This window comes from Anser brachyrhynchus (assembly GCF_964034855.1).
Source record: "Anser brachyrhynchus genome assembly, chromosome: 9".
Lineage (NCBI taxonomy): Eukaryota > Metazoa > Chordata > Aves > Anseriformes > Anatidae > Anser > Anser brachyrhynchus.
In genome coordinates, this window is record NC_137703.1 from 15766166 (window position 1) to 15789477 (window position 23312).

The 23312-nt window shown below is 47.2% G+C and overlaps 1 protein-coding gene across 3 annotated transcripts in view; it reads right to left on the reverse strand.

The window, feature by feature from the left end:
* The window catches only part of RYK (receptor like tyrosine kinase), a 57441-nt gene extending 38926 nt beyond the window's left edge, over positions 1-18515 (reverse strand). For 2 of the 3 annotated variants that reach the window (XM_080604094.1, XM_080604093.1), the window contains exons 1-2: positions 18089-18515; positions 1543-1664 (exon numbers count right to left, since the gene is read on the reverse strand). In XM_080604094.1, the coding sequence (XP_080460220.1) occupies positions 1543-1664; positions 18089-18389 (423 nt within the window). In that variant the 5' untranslated portion in view covers positions 18390-18515. Of the gene's footprint in view, positions 1-1542; positions 1665-4716; positions 5082-18088 lie in introns of those variants that run through there. The other variant, XM_080604095.1, reaches the window with a different exon arrangement.
* Positions 18516-23312: the final 4797 nt, after the last annotated feature.

Genomic DNA, 23312 nt, shown 5'->3' on the forward strand with positions numbered 1-23312 from the left:
TCTTGGCTGCATTAGGCAAAGTATCACCAGCAGTGGTCCTTCTGCTCTACTCAGCATTGCTAAGGCCACACCTGGGGTACCATGTCCAGTTCTGCCCCCCCACACCACCCTCAGGACAAGAAAGACCTGGACATACTGGAGAAAGTCCAACAAAGGGCCACCAAGATGCTGGAGGGACTGGAGCACCTTTCCTATGAGAAGAGGCTGAGAGTGCTGGAACTTCAGCCTAGAGAAAAGGATATTTGGGGAAATCTCACCAATGTATATAGATACCTGAAGAGAGGGTGCAATGAGGACAGAGCCAGGCTCTGTTCAGTGGTGCCCAGTGCCAGGACAACATGCACAAACTGGAACACAAGAAGTTCTGCATAAGCATCGGGAAGCACTTTTGGACTGTGCAGGGGGAACAAATTGCCCAAAGAGGTTGTGAAGTCTCCTCCTTGGAGATCTTCAAAAGGCTTCTGGACATGGTCATGGGCAACCTGCTTTGGCTGGCCCTTATTAATCAGGGGTTGGACCAGATGGACCCCAGAGGTCCCTTCCAATCTCAACCATTCTGTGATTCCGTAAAAAATTTCTATTCAAAACTCACAGATGGGGACAAGGAAACTCAGGGCAGGGACAGCAATGCACGTAGCTCCTAGCTGAAGCTGTTAGTAATGAGGAAACTCCTTCAAAGGTCCTATTCAAACGGCAAGTGACTGAAATGTCTGTGAAAGTGGAATGTGGTATGAAGTAGAAGGGCTGGCTTGCGTTGTATGCAATAACTCTGTGGGCCAAAATTCACATCTTGTAAGAAGTTACACCTCAGAGGAAAGAACACTGGCAGAAGCAGTCTTTAGAAATTGCATTGGTAGAGCTGTTAAACATTACTGGTTTTATCGCAGTCTTTCTTGCTTAAGAGCAAAATAACTATTGCTTGAGTTTAAAAAATGAACAAACGTCTGGCAGAGACTAAATAGATCATTTCATCTACAAAAATAAATTAAGTAACTGAAAATCCTTCAAAATGTAAAAGCATATGCAATCTTATGACAGCTGTTACTGCATGCCCCAGCTATGGTGATTAAGTAAAATGAAAATCCCCTTCCATTTAATTGAGACTCAAATAATAACATACTAGATGCTACTTTTATAGATTCTTCTCATCTCCAAGCATTTGTTTCTGGTAAACTCTAAAATACAAGTGCTCTGCATCTGATTTCCAGAGGCTTTAGTTCATGGCTGCCACTTCTGTGTGTTCAATTCACCACCAGAAGATATTACAGAGCCAGTAGCTTGTCTATCTGTCTATTCTGAAGCAAGAAGTATAACATATTTCAAAAGAAGTGCTTACCCTTTCTAAAAGAAGAGAGGGACAGTTTGGATATAGAGTATTTTAATTTATTGTCTGCAATCACATAATTATTTTAGCTTCTTAGTTCATTTCTTTTGCACTACCAGATGCTATTTTTTGCAAAGAAAAAAAATTCAGTTATAGCAGCAGGTATTCACTAAGTGAATCATGCAGCAAATACTCAAACACAAATTATGCCTGCTTACCTTGGATTTAGCATACCAACTGAAGTGAAGATTGTTGGTCTCGCTGGGTATTAAGAGATTGAAGGACAATGCATAATGATTAACAACATCATTCCTCACATAAGATAACTCTGCATCAAGACCTGTGAAAAGAGCAGAACAAAGAAAGCAGTAAGAGAGCAGGACAGAACCAGCAGCACCACACCACAACAAAGCAGCTCTCAGTACCACCAGCTCCACTCGTTGCTTGGAAGTTTAAGCGCATACTTCCTCAAGTCCATAAATGCAATTGCAGGCTTGGAGATCAGTGCTCACACGTCAGAGTGCTTCAAACTCCTGGGAAAGCAACAATTTCACAGAGATGCCGCAGCCTAATAAACAGGTAGAAGCTGGAATGTGGTGGAAGGAAACAAGACTTTTCACATGATGCATTACCTCCAAAAGAGTCCTTACTCCACAAGGATCATTACAGACCCTCATGAATGAACCTCTGTCTGCTGCTGGGAATCACACGTCCAATTTTGCTCCTATTTACAACTGTGTACCCTCAAAACAAACTGCTTTGGATTATCAGCTCTTTAATTGTAGGTAATTCCTCCCAGAATAGCCCATTTCTTGAGCACCCTCCAAACCACTGAGGCTGACACCCATGCACTATGGAGTCAACTTCAAGGCAATTGCATTGGAAACACAAAGCACGTAATGAGAAATGCCATTTGTACACCAAGTAATACTAATGTTTAATGTCTACCATTTGCTTTCTGAACATTTCAGTAAACCCAGAAAACTGAAAGACCCACAGAGCTATTTACTACAGAACATTAAAGTGCATTTTTTGTAAACAAGATACATAGTCTGATATTAAAAATACTGAAGCTGCCATTATCTTTCACTGCACGTATTCCAAGGACGCAATAAATACAGGGTAGGACTCTATAGCTTGCCCTGGGTGTCATTAGCAATTAGTGGCAAAGCAGCCACTACAAATTAGCCCCATTCCCTTCAGCTTCTTAATTAATTGTCAGCTCCATATTCTCAGGCCAAAACAATACTGCATTTGTCATCAACACCATTTTGTCTCAACTCGAGGCTTCTTCTTCCACTGCTCCCAGTTCAATGCTACCCATGCTCAGCAAAACGTCAACACAGTAAGAGAACACCTGAGCACATCAGACGCAGGTGCACGCCCCAAGCAGGAGCTACGCAGCAGGAACAGAGAGGCTACCACTCCAGCAAGACAGCATTTAAGGCACCCTGAAGTTATTCCAAGAATTTAGGGAAGTACAAAAGGTTGTATGTTTTGGTGGTGGTGGTTTTGTGTGTGTGTTTTTTTTTTTTCTTTCTTAAGAAATAGAACACAAACTGTGTAGACATGCTGCATTTGATGAAAGGGAGAATCAGCTTAAGAGAAGTAATTCTTCCTGTTTCGTGCAAAAACTGAGCACAGATCAGGGCAGAGTGCTAAGTGCTCGCTTGTTCCAGCACTTGATTTAATCCACCTTGCTTTCACAAGACACAGAAATACAGCCAAGACATTCTTCTTCCTTCTTGTTACCGTTAACCACTTTTATTCCCTGCTGGCTCATTAACGTCCTGAAACACGACCAAAACCCAAGGGTATATAACCACAGACGCAGGGCGGGGGGAGAACCCTAGAGACTGGATGTACAAAACACATCCATCGAACAGAGCAATCCGAAGGAGCCACGCTCTCAAACAAGACCCTGAACAGGAAGAGACACGTGATCCTTTATGTGCTGACTATAGCCAGCCTGAGACAGTATTAAGTTATATATATATATATATAAGTAATGGTTAAACCTCACCTCTCCAATTTGTCCATTTTTCCACTCAAGAATTAATGGGAAGTACAAGAGCACATCCACCAGTAAAATACAGAGGAGGGGGGACAAGCACACACCTATCTTGAACCAAAATTAAAACTCTGAAAGAAGAGAAAGAGAACTTTCCAAACAACTGACCCACCTAATTTCAATGTGCGCACATCCCTATAGACAAAATCTGCATCAGATATAGACAACATGGACAGGTGTGTGTGAAAGAGCTCACAACTATCTGATACTTGCTGTTAGATCTGAACATAACAATGGGAAAATTTACGGGCATGAACTGATTAAACAAAGTATTTATATTAAATCCAGTATGTACAAGTTATTCCAATAAATTACAAGGACAAAAGAACTAGCAGGTGAAACAACAATGTGGAACAATGAAATTGCTTTTGGAATAAAACCGCCTTCTCTCGCTGATAAAGGGTCTTGCCAATAATTTGAGGTTCAAGAAAACGATGGTTCAGAACTTGTAACATCATGAAATTTTCAAGGTGACAGTCCCTGATTTAATATAAACCTTGTAGAGAAATTGATTATAGGAAATGAACACGTGCACAGCAATAAAAGCGGCCATTATAAAAATTGGCCTTTATAAAAGTCACGTAAAAGGCTCCTTTAATTGAAGCCAGCAAACAAATACCTCGATGTGCAATGAGATCTAAAGGTGTACAAAACCAAGTTACCCTGCAGCAGATCAATCACATCTTTAAGCTTTAATAGAAGGAGCGTGCTAAAACATTGAGTAATTTCATTATATAGACCACTAGCGTATTAATGCCTGTACTTCCATAAAAACTAGATACTAACAAGTGACGTTGATTACATGAATTTAAAAGCATTATTTAAGAGCAGCATGAGAATCAATGTCAAATTTTATTGCTTCAAAAAATTATGCTCCAATTAAAATGCTGGCACATAAAAATAATTTAAGAGGTTTCCTAGTACAGCTCTTAATTCTTAAACAGAAATCTGCCTGGCTCACTAGACTTCTATGAGCATGGTAAATGCACGCCCAAATGCTGTAACAGATAAATACATATGTGGGAAATGTCCGTGTCTCAGCACTGTATGGTGCATACATATATTTATTTATTTATTTTAACTTTGACACACCACCAATTAAAACACTTTGCCCCACAGCACATCCTTTCCATCAGCAGACTACAGACAGAGCTCAGTGTGCTGTGCATGTCTGATGTGGACGCAGGTTCTCATAAAGCAAGCTCCCACCTCCCTCCCTGGTACGGTTCTCCTTCCAGACTATGCTCCCATCCCTAATTTTTCATCACCCCTCACTCCTCCAGAATCCCAATTTCCTCATGTGCTTTGTCTATATAATTACCTTGACCTTCCAACAGATCATGAATAGAAGAATAGTGGTTGAACTTGCGAGCCAGGAGACAGCAAGGTGCAGCGTCTCGGTGCGAGCAGCCAGCAGGAGGTTGTGCCTGCCCAGGAGGAGCCAGGTGCTGACGCGGCTCCCACCACAGGAAAACTCGCCGCAGTGGTGACAGCCAGGGGGCCGTGCAAACTGCGTGTTCCTGATCCACCGCTTTGCTCCGCCGGTCCCTGAGCTTCCTCTGAGCTGCAGTTCTTGTGCTTGCAGGAACTGGTTTCCCCATACCTACAGAAATTACTCGGCAACGCTGCAGCAGCAGCGGGTACGCTCCACAAGCATTTTAGCCAGTGTAAGGAACAATCTCACTCCACATGAGTTGCACGGGTTCTTTTCTCGCCAAAAAAAGCCACGTGGCACAGCCTGCCAGGCCCCAACCGCCACCCTGTGCGAGGACACCACCGCAAACCCCTTGGGAAAGTTGCTTCCAGTGCTTCTCTTCCTGCAAATTTGGGCTAAGAGGACAACGCTCAGCCTCACTGAGGAGTCAAATAGGTTCAGTTATGTCGAGTACTGGCTGTGAACCACTCCTATGCAGTTCGGATTTTTGTTCTTAGTTATCTACCTACCTTTTTACACATGATGAAACTGTGCTGGCCTCACTACTTAGATTTCCAGCCTGATTAAGTCATACCATTAACTCTCCAGAGCAGCCATTAAAACTGATTTAGGAGTTTGCAGGAAACACTTGAGGCTCCATTACCGTGACAGTTTATTTAATTCAGAATTGCCTTTATTCTGCATTTCACCTTTTTTTAATTCAGACACGCATACTCACATCTACATGCAACATTATTTAAACCTTCAGCAAGCCTAGTTCAGGAAGTAAAGCTGGCAAAAAGCTAATGCAGGTTCAAGACAACAACAAAAACACCACAGGGGAACACTTCTCAGTCAATTTAGCTCCTTGAGTTAGTGAGGATGCTCAGGAGCACCCCAAATGGAGGGCAAGACTGCAGCAACACTAACCTAGAGCTTGTGCTAAAATGTTACTGTGACCTTATCCAGATAGTAAAGGCTTTTCCACCCCCGCCCTCCAAACCATGCGTAGAGCCCACACCTGCAATCTCAATTTTTGATGTTTGCTTTTTTAATGTGTAAGTCTCTTTCAAATACAGTAGCAGCGTAAGACATACTCAGCCTAGGTAGCAGGTTGCTGGGGAAAAGAAAGAAAGAAAGAAAGATTAGTTTTCCAAGTACCTAAGATTTCAATAATGCCTAACAAAGTAATAAGGCTCCACGAAATCATATTGACTGACACCATTTGGAAAAAATAAATGTAATTCTGCCAGATGACAGGCTCCTCCTATGTTAAACTCTCTCTCCACCTTGCATCCTAAGTAAGGCAAATATGCCAGAGCACACAGAACCTCCTGGAACAAGCCCAAATTGGTATGTTTTTTCAATATGCAGTGATAAAAGGAGAAAAAGGCTGCAGAAGAAATAACAGGACGCATTACAAACCGCTAGAGAACACGGGAAGCTCTTCAATAATGATTTTCTAGCCAAAGTAGTAAAACTTAAAGAAAAGGGAGGAGAACTTTATAAAGAAATACCAAAAATTGTTAGGTTACAAACTGCAGGGGAGGAAAGGCAACTTGGCGCGGATGCCTCCGTTGGGTTAAGCAGTACATTGGCCATCGGTGAACAACTTAAAACATCGGCTGCAGTTGTGCTTTGGCAAGCGTCCTTAAACAAGCCCACGTGCACAATACCAAGGGATCTAGCTTCTCATTACTGGGACCTGACTAACCTACACCAGCTCACATGAACTGTAAGACCAATGCTTTGCTTTCATTTCAAGGCAAAACCGGCACCCTTTTACCCAGGCAACCCCTAAATTTCATTATGAACTTCCACAACTTTGTACCCCGCCAGCCTTGGGCACAAGCTTGAAAGAATAAATTAAACTTGAGCACAGACAAAAAGGTGAATTTAAGCAGCACCACAGAGAAAGTGTCATTCTTCTCGCTGTTTAACATAACAAAACATCTGAAGAAGCTCAGAAAGGAAGGGGAGAGGCTGATTTTCCTTCCCAAATGCAAAAGATGCTGGGCAGCCCTTGTGTTCACTACAAAATTGGATCATGTCAGTCTAGCAGCCTAACAAAACACTTCTTTTCAAATGCCCTTGTGCAAAAGCAGTCTAGCTTCAAGTCTTCTTTTTTTTTTTTAAGCACAATATACAAAAGAAGCTTGCCTCTATCAGCATGGGAAAAATTAGACTTTATCCTTATGAAGCAAATCTGTCCTACAACATGCACTAGCAGTAACATGTTTTCCTTATAGAAGGAGCCTATTTAGGCTAAAACCCCAAGCAGCAGACCTCAAATCATCCCAATGCAATTCTGAAATACCCTGTCTAAAACACAAGAGAATTAAAACAAGTGTGCAGTGCAAGAGTTAGGTGGACTGCTGTTAGACTAGAGCTCATAATCATATTGCAACAAGTAGCATCCCAGTAAGAGCAATCTGGTAACAATAGCTGACATAACTGGCCCTCCCAGCTGCCTACCCAGCCCTCCAGTAGACTCCTGTCTGCGTACACAAATGACTGAAATAAATGCCAATTTTCTTAATATGCTAGTCTGTAATTTGTAAGAGTTTCTTCATAAACAGCTAAGAAATCTCTGCAGCGTGATGCAAAGTCACTGCAGCCGTCACAAAGCAAGCCACTCTTGCTCCTGAGTCACAGGCACCGAAATAAACTAATTGAAAAGAGCTGCATGGTGAAACGACTTACTAGCTTTGTGTAAATACTGCATTTCTCCAGAGCTTCACGTGCTCCAGAGAACAATAGCTCATCTCCTGAGGATCTCGTCCAGGTCAGCCCTCTGGCCAGAGCATGGACTTCTGCTCCAGGGTGAACATCCACAGGAGACAAAGAACCTCAGGCTTCAACATCCTTTCACCATCATCCACTGCCCTGGTCCGTGCAACCTACACCTTAGAAACAAAGGTTTTTCCCAGCACTGAGCAATTTACTTTGTTGAGGGAAGGTACTGTATAGTTCTGTCCCCTCCGCCCATCTTCACTCGTTATAGATGCACCCAAAGCTTGAAACACCCGCCTCAGATCCTAAGCCTTGCTGGTGACTTCCACAGAAGGTTCCACAAATACGCGCTGAAAGACTTTTGATATTTTAATATACGAGGCTAAGCACATGAAAACAAGGCTGTAAAATTAAAAATCAGCGCTTGGCTACAGAAACTTCTTTTGTAGGGTAAAAGAGCGCTTTCCCAGAGCAAGCCTTCCTAATTTGAATGTATTTAATTAGTTCCGCTCGGCAATCAACATACACAAGGCTGAAAACACAACTGGAAGTTAAAAAACAAGGAAATCAAATACAAATTCCATATGCATCAATTTCATTTAGAAAACAGTGAACTATTGGAAATGTAACACTAAGCGTCTGAAAATATAAATGGTTCTTACATCCTATTTGCACACAGCCAGCATACCCAACAACAAAAGCAGACTTTCTTTAATAAAACGAGCAACAGATGAAGACCTCCTACTGCATTTTTAGTTCTCCACAATGACACAACCTGCCAGTTATGGCTGCCAGTTGGGAATTTGGGCTGAACTATTTGCTTTTAAACATTGTGCGGGTCACAAGTCTCTGGAAAAGATGACTGATGACCAACATGCCACTAGGAAAACAGTAAAACCTTAACATGAAGATGAGGAAGAAGCGGCTTTTGCTTTCATAACCCAGGTGCTAAAGAAAGTCAAGGGACATGGCGCAGTGGCAAGCTTGGAAGACAAACCACCAGGCAGCAACCTGCCAGTGCTCATCAATACCTTTGCTAACTTTTGCTTAGGAACTTTCCTTCCCTGACTGTTGAATAGCCCTTCCCCTAAGACCTGAGACTTGGGAAAAGAACAAGACAAAAGAACCCCCACGCACACACTTTTTCTTTAAACAGCTTCCCACCTCTGCATAGTTCATTGCCTATGTGCATCTCTGTCTCACCCAAGAGCTCTTTAAACCATTTTTCTAACCTTCAGTCTGTGCTTTGCTAGAAAGGAGCGTCTTCTAACCCAGTACCACACACCTTGAAAAAAAAAAAAGGGTATCAAGGGTATCAAGTGCACAGAAAAGGTCAGAAGTGAAATCACTGCTTGACACATCACTAAAGCATCCCGAAATGGGCAAATTCTTTGTGGAGGTGCTCTACATCAGCTTGCTTGTGTAGCGTGGTGGCTGGTGAGGCTCCAGAATGAAATCCATTCTTATCTGGCCAGAGAACCTCTCCCAGCAGAGGCATACGCCTCACTGCCAACGGCACGATTGCTTTGTAAGCTCACCTCGCTGCGCCTGGCAGGAGCGGAGATTATACAGATTGGTTATTTACACAAAGGGCTGTTTACACCTCTGCAGAGCTAACTTTTCACCAGCAGGAGATGGCAGACAGTAGGCAAGGCTTTCAACCTAAGGAATCATTTAACATAACTTCAAGGCACGACTGCATCCTTGAAAACCAACCAAGACTCCATAGCAGGGGATCTGAGTAGGAAATTTCGCAGCAGCTAGCAAATGGGAAGGAAAACCCTTAGCTGAGAGCTCTCATTAAATCCTGACAAATATTCACTGACAGATCACACACAATGCACCTTCTTGATGCTGTTTTCATCTAATCGATGCAATTCGCCTTATGGATGCTGAATTTGCAAGTTCAACACCACTGGCAAACAACATTTTTCTCACCAAAAGGTATTTGTAGAAGTCACAGAGCAAACCTTCAACAGGAAACTTCCCCACGGAGATGGCACTTGCTGAAGTGAAAGCAAGTTGGACGAGATGATCTCCAAAAGGTGTCTTCCCCACCCCAACCTTTTTATGATCCATAATGAGGTTGGCAATATTCAACTTAATCCACACCAAAAGACGTTGAAGGCTCCTAATGCCCAGCTGCTTACCCTTTTGTTTGTCTCTGAACAATAGCAACAACTCCACCTCGACAGCCCTGTCTGCTTATTCTTCCTTCACTTAGAGAAAAATCTTCATTTTTCTGACAGATAGGCTACAAAGACAGCTGAGAAAAGGGTTAGAAGACCACACTGTCCTTAACTGCGGAAAAACTATTTTAGTAGAATACAAGTAAACTGTTCTGAGAACACTTAAAATGAAATTTGCTCATTTGAAACTTAAAAGGAAAAAAAAAAACCACCACCTCTCAACAAAACCACAAGTGGCTTTGCCAGGTCAGTGCACATGAGTTCTCTGAAGGGTTGAGTCCAAAACAGAGATGCTGAAGAGAAGCATGGCACTGAGATATTTGAAGGCAGGCAAAAGTTGGTTCCAGGAACCTACGTATCTAGTACCCGAAGCAGCTGGCAAGGGTAAGTGGGATGGCTGGGATAAGAATGGTGCAGAGACAGGGCTGGAAGTGACAGAGGGAACTCTGATTTGCTCGGTAAAGTTTGCTTTATGATTCAATTATATACAACTTGATCCTTAGCACACAGTAGCTAGGTACATTTATGAAATGAAAAAGTAACTTATTAGTAATGGCAAGCATCCCAGATATCATCATTGTATCAAGAAGTTCCATGTGTTTAAATTGTTCCTTTTGAATTAGAAGGAAAGTAACCACTGGGACTAGATAACAGAAAGAAAGGTCCCATGCTCATGAACTGCTAGTGTGTGACAGAACGCGCCTTGAAATAAACAGCTTCAAGTGAAATGCTCACGGGTATCACAAACCCTTTAGGACTGTTTTGCTGTAATCCTCCTGGCCGAAAGGTAACCACCTAACCAAGATACGTCATGAGTCATTTGGACTCGTGAGCAGTGTGTGTTTGCAATATTTTGGTGTCACCTACCCACAGAAGCTGTGCCACCTTTTTTTTTTTTTTTCTTTTCATTAGAGTAATCCATCCCCCTGCTGACAGAGTGATCCCAGCAGGACAAGCACTACAGTTGAGCAGTGCTGGCACCTTCTGAGCAGTGCCCCAGCCAGCAGCCACATGAGCACGATGAGCTCAGGAACGAGTACCCAGCTGAGTGTAAGTTACAAAAAGCATAAAACACACACAGAGCCCTCCCTCAATGCATCAGACCTGTTGGCTTCGAGGCTCCTGCTTTAATTCCACGACTGACAGCACTGCCGAAGGGATAAATCAGCCCCTGTGCCTGTTCAGGCACTTGGGAAGGTTTCGACACAACGCCATGACTTGGCTGAAACACCACCAAACTCCACCCAAACCTAGACAGGTCCCTTCACCTCCATGGCGACCTCTCTACTCAGAAGAAAAATTAAAGCGCCACAGCTTTCATTTTATAAGGAATTACTCCACAAGGCCATCAAGTAGCTTCCTAAAGGCCAACACACCTCAGAGGACAAGCACTTTTAGTTTACCAACCTGCTCGAACTCACCGTGCTAGCCCTGGCATCACAGCTGCAGCTTCTCAAGCCGACCAGCAGCAGCCCCAGCGCTTACATTACTGCCCTTATCTTTCCCAAGCAGCATGGTGAAATCAATATACTGGTTAATTTAATTACGGCCATTCAACACCCGGTAAGTGGCAGCGGAATTCTAAAGCATCGCATTAGTTTCATGCTGTTGCTTCTGCTCCCAGATCTCCAGAGCGGTCAGGGCAAATATGTGAGTTATCCGCTTGAAAGAAGGACAAAGGCAGAGCTGGAAGAGGAATAATGCGTTTGAAGCCTCTGCCATCGCGCCCTTTGTACCGCCACAAGGCATTCGCAGGGAGTGTCAGCATTCATTCTTACACGGGATCTGCTGGTGCTGCCGCCATTCAGGAAAAAAAGAAAAAAAAAGCTTCAATTCGTGAGGCACATCTGATTAAATGCACTTCAGCCTCCTTGCCTTCACAGCTGCGTCCCGAGGTACAACTATAAGTGCACACCGCTTTACTAGAGGAACGGCCTCCAGCTCGGGGCCCTTCCACTGCAAGCCAAGCAGCAACACCCCGGTGATCCTCTGGTGCAGGCAGTTTCAGGCAGGAATCAGTCAGCAAGAAATCCTCTCCTGCTAGAGCTCAGAACTACGATACGTGTGGAATTTGACTCATTAATTCAGCTTTTCCAGTATCAAAACACAACTGTGAATACCAGAGGAGGAGGAAACAAAACAACACTTCCCCAAATACCTGACCTGTTAAGGTACCCACATACCAGCGAGCACAGCAGAGCTGGCCGCACAGCTCTGGCTTCCAGGAAAATGCCACCCGGAGATTCTTCACGCCTGCAAGCATGTTCCTTATCCGCTGTACTTCCCTCTGCCCAGCTGGTGTTTAATACTGTCAGTCCCTGCCTTCCTCCCAGCACCATGAGCCCTTCTTGCTGGCTCTTCTCATGCACGAAGGGAGCTCTTTGCCTTCATTTCCTCCCTCTTGTTCCCATTCTGCCCACAGACCAGAGGGAGAAGGAGAGCACGTGCTCAAAGAGGCCGAACAATTCATGGTGAGAAATAAGATGCTGCCAAACAGAACGCAGGTGTAAAGCCACAGGAGCGAGGAATGCAGCTCTGGGATTTTGTTTTCCTGGCAGGCTCAGGCTCCCAAGGCCCCGACACACGAACGTTACAGGAACCACGCACATTTATCACGGGACAGACCTGGGCCTCGCAGGAGCCGAAATGGCTGCTTCCTCCCAGGCTGAGCGCAGACACAGCAACATGGGGAAGCCAAGTCCCAGCTGCCCACGGCGTCCTCCTCGTCAGCTGGTTTGCAGAAGGGCCCGGCACAGGCCTCCAGCATCCTTCAGTTCCAGCACACACACTGGTGTGATCAACCCAGCCTCAGAAACCCACCGCAGCAATCCAGGGTAGATCAATGCAATTAAGACCTGGACTTCCCTCAGCCCATCAGCCCTCGGAATGGCAGCAGAAAAAGGGATTTCCAGGCAGTCCTCACCCAGGCTACAAGCCGCCTCCACGGGCTACTGTAAACTCCTGGAAGCATATTCCTCTGCTGGTTTGTAAACATTACAAACACGGGTTTATACGACTGCACACATCTCTGAAGAAAAAGCCGTCCATACACTATTTGAACTGAGTAAATTAACAGCGAGGTAACAGCACGGAGAAAGGCAGAGGAACTCCAAATGCAGCTTGTTCTCATAAACCTCAGAACAATATTGACATGAACTGTGGTACTCAGTAAATCAGATGGACAAGCATCCAAGCAGACTGGAGGGCTCCAAACCGAAAACAGATTGCTCAACTCCGTGATGCAAGCGACTTGTCCCAACCTGCTGCAGCTCGCCACACACCAGATGTTGCTGCACGCGGCCTCGCACAGCCCCGCCACCCCTCATCCCGCTGGGTTCGAGGGGGCTTGAGAGACGTCCACCTACTGAAAAACCATCCAGTAAGCACCTATCACCTAAGGGGCTTTCCAGGGACAGGTGATAAAATAGTTACCCTAACCCGGTGGATCCGTTCCAGTGGCACACACGAGCACACTTTGAGGCCACCAGCAGCTGCTCAGTGTTTTGTGCACGGCGTCTGTCAGGGCAGAAGCTTGCTTTCCTGCTAGCAGTGTGCACCTGCTGTAAGTTTTTGAGTTCATTTCAAGTGAAAAAATTCCTTTTCGTTTTGCATATACCATGCAAAAATCTACAATTCTTCAGTGGCAAGCACTTAAAAGCTAGAAAATGAAGATTTAAGAACATTTGCCCAGAAGAACCAGATTCTGAGCTACAGGTCACATATCACATGGACACGTGCCTCAGGACCTCAGGGCACTCAGACACCTGCTCTTCAGCAGACAGCTCATCCATTCGGCTGCAATGACAGAGGCACGTTGGTGTGTGGTTTCTGTCCTGAGCGGGTTTCGTGTACAAGCACCTGCATTTTGCCCATCTCACGTGGAAATCTGTGTCAGGTGCTACTACCAAAACTCACTCAGAGCACAACGCCAGCTCAGCGGTGGTGCTCCAGGCTGCGATGCTGCGGCAGGCAGGTGCGAGCAGGCTTTGACCAAGGCTCTGAACCATTTCAAGAATCACAGGAAATGGATACTTTGACTTCCCAATAATTTTAACATCACAGCACATCGATTTTCAGGTCCTTTTCACAACAGGGAGAACTAACCAGGCAAGACACAGCCAAGAGGATCTCCGGTCACTGCAAACACCACGAAGCACTGCTGCCCAAACAGCAACGTTAAGAAACCCACTCCACGTCACTAAATGGAGCCACCTGAGACAGTTCAGCAAAAGGCCACCAAGCTGCTGGAGGGCCTGGAGCCCCTCTGCTGCGAGGAGAGGCTGCGGGAGCTGGGGCAGGAGAGGGCCGGGGGAGCCCACCCGTGCCCATGGGTGCCTGCAGGGAGCTGCCGGCAGGACGGAGCTGGGCTCCTTGCGGTGGTGCCCAGGGACAGGGCAGGGGGCACTGTAACAGATTTTGCATCAGTTTTGCACCTCACTTAACTAGACAGCTGCACGCTGGTTTCAAATGAATTTCTAGAACACATAAGAGAAGTCGCATGTTAATTTAACTCTGTAATTAAGCAAGAGCAAACAGAAAACCAACAGCACACCACACTCAGTATGAATAACCAGAAGAAACTAGGACAAAGAGAATAACTTCGCAAACTCCTTGCAAACGCTGTAGGACTTCTGACTTAAAGATTCTCCTGCAATCCCATTAGCCCCCTCCCTTTAGTACAGCCCCTCATATAAACGCCTTACAATAGCTTTAATTACAGGACCATGCGGTATTTTTTTCCCCACAGGGCTTCAGTCTTGTTAATATTCAGGCTAGACCTGTCTTTAAACAGAACCAGAGCTGTGTTATGAGGAAGACTATCCACAAGACCAATGTCATAGCTGACAGGTTTGCAGCCCACAAATAAAAAATACAGCAGGGACAGAAAGAACGGCCAGGAACTCACAGCTGAAACTCAAGTCCGAGAGAGATGCACCCTGAATGCATTAAATGCTAAATAATGCTGCGTACTTTTAAAAGATCTTATCAATTCCTTAATAATCAGAGCTGGCTACCTATATTAATGGGTACTTTTGACGTTACTTTCTAAATCTTGGTTTGTTATTTGCGAAGCAGGGATACGTGTGCCTTTGTATCACAGACCCTGCAAAAAGGAAGCGATGAAGCACCGCAGCAGACAAATACCACATTCTGATTTCATGGGAGGATTTGAATGGAAGTCACTAAATAAAAGTACAGAGCACCTACTGAATAACTCACCACTGATTTAACACCATCCTCCCTGCGTGTTTAGCACCATGGCCCGGTCACTAGAATAAAGCGCTACAACCACACGGCGCTGTCGTGCATGTAGAGGAAGCTGCTTTGCCAGACTAACAGTATGTTTAGCTTTATGTGCAGATTCACACTAATTGGAAAAAGAGAACTGCCATTGTCCACACAAGCCAACTGCAAAAAGCTACGGGACACCACGCTGGCAGCGCTCGCAGACATCCCTAAGAGGAGTTGTGGTGCTCTGGACGGCTCTCCCCAGCAAGCATCACCCCACGTCACCTCTGTCTCGCACCTCTGGCTGCTGCTGCCACCGCTCAGGCTGTGCCCTGACCCACTGCCATCTCCTCCTACCTCCATCCCACCTGCTGCCGAGCCCCGCCTGGCGGGATCGCCACCCGGCACATGTGAAAACCACAGCTTTTCTTTCCCATAGGCTCACAGTTTGGACGGCTGAGAACAAATTCCATGGGAACGGCAAGAGACATTTCTGACAGAGGGAGCATCTGTCTGCCATATAGCAAGTCCTGCTTTCAGATCATGGGAATGCTGCAGCTTTTTCAAAATACAAATTGATCTCACACAACAAGATGAGCCAGTTTTCACCAGTTTTCATCTGTAAATGTAAAGTTTTGATGATTTCAAAACGATTCATCTTGAGGCAGACACATGGTCAGAATCACATGGAATAACGGTGGAAATCTGGCATAAACGCCCAGGGAAGCAGAAGGCAGTTTTCACTGTAAACCATACCATTTGCGCTTTCTCTGCTTCACAGAAAGAGCAGCCACGAATAATCTTAAGTCAATATTTCTTCACCTTCCATGTAGAAGAGCCACAGTCTCAATAAAAGACACAAAGTGTGTTTCAGTACGGCACGGAACTCTTATTTCTGAGCAGTGGTCCCCAGAGCCAGTACAACCTGGTAAGCAGTGGGGCCAGCAGACCTTACCCCAGCCGCCGAGGACGCTCCAGCTTCGCAGGGAGGATGCGCTCTATCACAGTCTATGGTCAAATCAACATGTTTGCGTGCTTACGTTTGCTCCCGATCAAGTTTGTGATCTAAACAAGCACCCGAGAGACATTAGGAAACATGGAAACACACCACAGGCTGTAGCAACTCTGTGTAACACTTGCGTTTATTAGCACTTCAGAGAGCCTCAGAGTTTTCCCTTCAACCACAGCAAGACGGTAGCAAGAGACTGAGTTTCTTTAGAAACAAAAGATACAAGAAACTAGCTTTTATGTTTATACTCGCAGTTTCAATGAACCTAACAGTTTACTTCGCTAAGCACTGTCATCTTCCTATCTACTGTGACTTGTCCTAGTGTCCACTGAACCACTGGCTTCCTCAAAGAAGCCGTAGGAACTGGAAAACCTCTGCTCACTTGGGCAGCTCACCCATGCCGATCCGAGCATTTTCAACAATAAACTGGATTTGACGTAAACACACTACAGATACTACAGGGCGGAACGTTTTAAAGGAGCAGATTGTTTTGTCTTCAGAAGTGTGAAGAACTGCAACCAATGCATTTGTGTCCCTTTGGGCTTTCTTCTACGTGAGGAATACATGCAGGTACCTGAGATCTGTGCCTAGATGCCCAGCTAGACTACACCTTATCTGCGACAGCTAGTACGTAGGACAGAATACCCCTAAAACGCAATCTGTTCATCAGGATCTATAAACTGATACTTCTTCCAGAACGCTAAAAACCTGTTATTTCCATGGTAGACTCAAGTTTATCCAAGCCTTTGGGGTCACAGAACAGATCATTACATTGCAGATATTTTAAGCAATGTAAAACAGCTACAGACAACTTGAACAGTAAGTGACTTTAGTCGTGTTAGCATGCCCATAAGGGAAACTATGGAGTGCAATATAACTTTAAAAAAAAAATATTCCTTCTTCATGTTATGCTTAATGATGAATAATTACAGTAGTGGACCAATCGAAGCCTGAACAAGTCCATCTACGACACATTTCAGGCACTAGACTTTGGATAGCTCAAACCTTACCATTCAGTATTTCCAAGATTAATTACTTGTTTAGAGACTCAGCTAAACAGCAAGCCTGACTGTTTTATCCTCTATCTGCAACAGAGCATCTGGCAGCAAGCACATGCGATGTAAAAATGATGACAGCAGAATGCTAATCGCCAGAGCAAGCCATAAGGGAAAAAAATGTTTACAGCGTTATTCACCCCCTGGGTCCCCTGACTGCAGTCAGCTACGTGCTTACAGAGCCCAAGTTCACTGGAGATATTTTTATTTTGTCCATTTGATGCAAACGAAGTCATAAGCTGCTGGAAGATTTTGTTTTTCAGCTTACAGAGCCATAGGACACCTACTGAAAAACAAATCTCTGGGGATACCAACATACTTGTTTTGAGACTCCATCCATCAACCCTAAGCAAGCCAAAGCCCACAGAAAACAAATCTTTGTTTAAATCAGAGACTCTCCAAGCACAAAGCTACTACGAAAGCCTTCTGCGGCGGGCCAGATGGGGGACTTCACAAACTGTCTCCAAGTCCTTGCGCAGCAATTGTCAGCCTGCCTAGAAATTAAGATTCCTTTCACACACGCACCCAATTATTGCCAGGTCTCCTCTCTGCCCTCCGAATGTCACTCACCGTGCTAATTAAATCACGGGCCTCGGCTCATCTCCTCCGGGGTCACCCCGCTCCCAGAGCGCATCATCCCCACTCGCTCCAGCCTAGGGAGCCCCCCGCCACCACAGCACAAGAGCCCAGGCCCCTCGCCTCCCCTTTAGAGCCCCCGAGCCCCCCACACAGGCTCATTCCTGGCCGCTCGGGGTCCTGCCCGCACCCCCCAGCTCTCCCGCGGCTCCCCACACCTGGCCAGCCCCACCGCCACCATCCCCTCCTGACCCCCACATCCTCCAGCCCCCTGCATCCTCCCCCAGTCCCCCAAATCTGCCACCCCCACGTCCCACAGCCGCCCCCCCCCAACCCCACAGACCCCTGCCCAGCCCCACGGACCCCCCTATCCCCACCCCACCCCCCGGCCCCCCAGTCCCGGACACCCCCCGCTCCCTTCCCCCTTCCCCTCCAGGCCCCCTGCAGGCTCCGCAGCCCCCCGCCGCCCCGGGCCGGGCCGCACTCACCGATCAGCCGCCGCACCTCCTCCTCGCTCAGGTACAGGCTCAGGCTGGGCCCGGGGCCGGCGGGGGGCCAGGCCGGGGGCCCGGCGCCGTGCGGGCCGGAGCCCAAGCCGGGGCCGAGCTGACCGGCGGCGCCGGCGGGCAGCAGGAGCAGGAGCAGCGGCAGGAGGCGGAGGAGATGGCGGCGCGGGCCCCACCACCACCGCCGCCGCCGCCACCACCACCGGCACGGCCCCGCCGCCGCCGAGAGGGACCGGCCCCGCCGCCCCCCGCCGTGCTCCGGGCCCCGGCGCCCCGGCACCATCTCCACGGGGAGGGAAGAGGAGGAGGAGGACGGGGGCCCCCCCGCCCCGCCGACCCCTCCTCACACGCCGCGGCCGCCAGCCCCCGCCCCGCCGCTCATGGCTGCGCCCGCCCGCAGCCCCGCGCACGCGCGGCCTCCGCCCGGCCGCCTCCTCTCCTCCTCCTCCTCCTCCTCCTCCTCTTTCTTCTCCTCCTCCTCCTCCTCTCTCCCACCCGGCCCAGCCCGGCCCCGCCCCGCCGAGGTGCCCGCTCGGAGGCGCCCTCCTCGAAAGTTTCGGTCTCGGCACCTTTTCCTTCCCCCCCCCCACCCCCTTTTTTTTTTTTTTTGAGGTAGTTTTTCACCTTTGCCCGCTGAGGTGCAGCGTTTTAGTCAGCCGCTCTCTTTGCTGGGTTTACCCCCCGCTTGAGGTGCCCCCTCAAGGAGCTGGGGGTCGGCCTCTTCTCGCAGATAACCAGTGATAGGACCAGAGGGAATGGCCTCAGGTTGTGCCAGGGGAGGTTCAGGTTGGCAATGAGGAGACATTTCTTCTCAGAAAGAGCAGTCAGGCGTTGGGACGGGTTGCCCAGGGAGGTGGTGGCGTCACCGTCCCGGGGGGTGTTCGAGGAAAGGTTGGACGTGGTGCTTGGAGACACGGTTTAGTGGGTGACATTGGTGGTAGGGGGATGGCTGGACCAGATGGTCTTGGAGGGCTATTCCAACCTTAATGATTCTGTGATTCTGTGATTTTAGAACAGCTCAGTTGGAAGGGTCCTGCGGAGATCATCGAGCCCCAGCACCTGACCGCTCAGGGCTGACCAAAAGTTACAGCGTACGGTTAAGGGTGATACCCACATGCCTCTCGGACACTGACAGGCCTGGGGCATCAGCCACCTCGCTAGGAGGCATGTCCAGTGTTTGACCGCCCTCACAAAAAGACTTTTTTCCTAATACCTTGTCTGAACCTCCCCTGGTGCAGCTTTATGCCATCCCCACACATGATAGATTTATTTAGGTTGGAAAAGACCTATCCATCACTGAACACTACAAGTCCATCCCTAAGCTGTGTTCCTAAGTGCCACATCCATGTGTCTCTTAAATACCTCCAGGGATGGCAGCTCCACCGTCTCCCTGGGCAGCCCGTTCCAATGCCCAGCCACTTTTGGGGGGAAGAAATTCTTCCTCACATCCATTCTAAAACTCTCCTGGCCCAACTTTAGGCCATTTCCTAGTGTCCTATCACTTGCCACCTGAGAAATGAGACCGACACCTCTTCACTGCAACTTCCTTTCAGGCAGTTGCCTGTGGAGATCCCCAAGCTGCTTTTAAGGGGCGTAGTGTCAAATAAAAATGTTAAACGACAAAAAATGACATTATCTTGCAGGTCTTTTAAACCTAGGCGATTCCATGATTCTATGAAACCTTGAATCTCCTGTACAGGCATTCCCGACCCTTTCCTCTTCTGTACCAAATTTCAAATGTCATTATTTCCATCACGGCGTGGTGCCACACCGCAACCCAGGATGCCCACCTTTCCTCTGAGAGACGAAACCTGCGTCGCAATCGCTCTGCAACACGGGACATCGGGCCAGGGGGATGCTCTGGTATTCAGATAGGCCGCTGAGGGGTTTAACTCAGCAAGTTTCAGCCCACAGCCATCAGAGTGGAAAATTGTAAAAGAAGCTCTGCACTTACGATGGCTGCGGTGAAGGAGGACTTGTTCACACTTGTTCACGCACTTCCCCACAATAAGCATCACTTAGCAGTGTGAGGCACAAGAAAAGGTGAAAATGGAGTTGAAAATTACATGCAAGAGTTCAGTTGGGTGGATGTGGACCAGCCCGAGTAATGCTGGTGACTGCGAGAGCCCTCCGTGTCACAGCTTCCCCACTGACAATGTCCTCAGCCTCTAAACCCAAAACAACCCCCTTAAACCCGGTGTTTGTATGCAGTTCAGACATGGTCGAAATCTCAGACTCCAGGAATTTCCTAAAGGACCTCACTTAGGGACCCACGGGTAGGCAGGCAACTTGCGGGTCTGAAGTGACCACCCACAAAAGTGAGCATTGTCTTTTGGCTGAGGATTCCCAAACTGAGTTAGAAAAATCATCACAAAAGCATCCACCAAACTAGCACGCTAAATGAACGCAAACTTCCACAGGCTCTTTTTGAGAAATTCAGATAATACAAAATCAGCCTGTTTCAACAACAAACCTCGTTTATTCCCTTAAAATAAAGAATCTGTTGACAGCAGCAATAACAACCCCATGGTTCAGGTTGCTGAGAGCAAAGCACTGTTATGTCCCGATGGCTCGAAGATGAGCAGTGCAGCGCTATCTGTTGTACTTGTGGTATTTTCTCAGGCAGAGCCACCCTTGCCTGGGTTTCAGCGACATGCAACCTGAAATACACCCAGGTCCCAATGAAAATGTTGATGGCCTTTCCCGGTGAGGCGAGCAGGCAGCTTACGTGGCGCTCCCCGGCCATAAAACAGCCTCTGACGGTGCCCAGGCCCATAGGTGACCTCCACATTCACCATGCCCCCGTCCCGCCAGAAAGTGAGGTAGGAAGCATGGCCTCCAAATTACCCTCTGAGGACCTCAAAGGGCAAAAGGTTCTACCTCGGGTCCAGCCTACGTGGAAACCACGTGGCATGGGCTTAGGCATCACATTACCTCGTCACCGTAAGGGACTGAAGCCTTTCTCTGCCCCCTTTCTCCCTGTAGCCATGCAGGATGCACCCAGCCAGCCAGGCCTTATAGCTGATAACCCACGTCTGGGCTGCTGTTCTCCACCAGGAACGTGGGGGCAATGTCCCTGCAGCCATCCTGTCCACGGACATTGTCACTTTACCCTTAGCCTCAGCCATCCCTGCCTTTGATGCGGGGACGTGATATTCAGCAGAAATGTGATATTCAGCAGAAGGGCCCGGGCTAGATTATTTTACTGCATTTCTTTTCAGTGAGTATGCAGCTCGCCTCCTGTAAGTCACTGGCTAATTTGAACGAAAGGTCACCAAAACCACATAAACCAAATGCAAATAAACAAATTCTTAGGATACATCTGCCAGCCTGCACACAGGCGCTTTTAGGGCTAAAGTCCCTGGTGGTGTATCTTTTCTGCTACGCCTGTGAAGCTAATTGCTTACTGAGCCCTGACGTTATAATTAAAATACTGTTTGTCACACTTGAAAGAATAATTAGGGGGTTTACAAGTCAAATGAAGGTTTCATTGATGTCAAGAAATGTATCATTTGAAAAAGGTGAAAAATGTAACTCGCAGGCCAGCACAAATGCTAAAGATCCTCTGTTGATTTGTTTTGGCTGCACAGACTATTTTTGGCAGGATCAAGTTCTCAGTCTTTCAAAACCATTCTGGGTAAGATTATACATTGCAAGAAGATACACACAGACTCTGCATGGAAAGCTGCTCGCAATAGCTGTGAGTTCACAGCGCTCTTACGGAGAAGTTTTGCTTGGCCAGGCGTCGAGATGCATCACGGCTCGTGCTCTGAGCGGGATGGTATCAGCGCTTACCACCACGGTGTCCCAGGAGGCGTGGAAGAGCTGGTATTCATTTCTGGATGCAAAATAAAATTGAGAAAGCAAATAGCTGGCAGTTAGTGGCACTGAGCAGAGTTCGACACACTAGGACTTAGTGGGAGGCGTGTATTTACGGGGGTGCTGGAAGAAAGGAGACAGGGCTTTGGGATCGCCCCATGTCCAGCCTCACTGGCACACACTGCTGTGACAAAGGTGGCTGTCCCCACCTCCTCTTCATGACTGTACGTGACCGTGTAACACTCCTTGTGGAGAACTAGCCACATGGAAACAGACACAGACACTTCTGCCTCTTCCTCCATTTTCATCTTCAGTTTCTCTTCTTCCTGAGTACCAGGTGAGGGCTCGGATGGGGTCCAACCAAACTGCGTGTTGGTCACACAGCCCGAGGAGCAGAAAACATGTGTGTCCCAGCCCAGACGGTTTGCTTCTTCAGCCCAGCATCTGTCTTTCAAGGAGCCAGGTGTCCGAGGGTTTCCAGTTCTCCTCTCCTGTCTGGCAGGAGCAGACTGGGTTCTTACCACTTTTTTCTCCCATATCTCTAAATTTGCCATCCCTTTTCCCACAGCCCAGGGAGGAGAACTGAGGGTGAGGGAATGGTCCAGATATCAAATTATACAGACAGACAGATGGCTTCACCTAGATCAGCAGTCATCCAAGGTAAGAAAGAGCTGAAATTTCAAAGCTAAAATCATGAAGACCCCCCCCAGTTTATTATTATTTTCCCCCTGTCTCATCAACTATAAACAGGGGGCACTAGCTGGGAAGGCTGATGTCCCATTTCTGCAATAGCAGAGACCCAGCACTAAACACAAAGCTAAAAACCCCCAGACATTCAGCCTGCTCCCCTTCACAACATATTTCTATTTTATTATTATTATTTAAATTTCTTGCTGTGAGCATGCAGGTCCATAAAGCTGGCCAGGGTCGGACCATTCAGGCTGGAATATGTATAGAGAGGGAAATGTAGCTCACACGGCTGTTGACTGAAGTGCAGTATACAAGTTCCTAGAAATGTAGCATTTAATGGAAAAAACGTCCTAGGAACATCAAGCTAAGAGCTACTATAGCACTAAACAAGCAGAGGCTGGAGGGAAGCAAAGCATATGAATTCGATTTCAGCTTGTGGTTGGTAAGAGACATGCCTTTCCCTTGTTTGCCTTTTAAGGGGAGCGTTGCACGCCGTGATATTGCTAAATATGAAATAAATTGCTTGTGTTTGGTGGCTGGCCATCTCACCTCTTCCCTCCCTGGGAGACTCGTGGGGGGCTGGCTCGTGTGTCAACCACAGCATTTGCCTTGCCAACAGACATCAGGATTCCTGGCCGTTTTACAAGCATGGGTCGTACAGCAAGGCTCTAATGTCATGCTGTTGTATTTTGTTCTG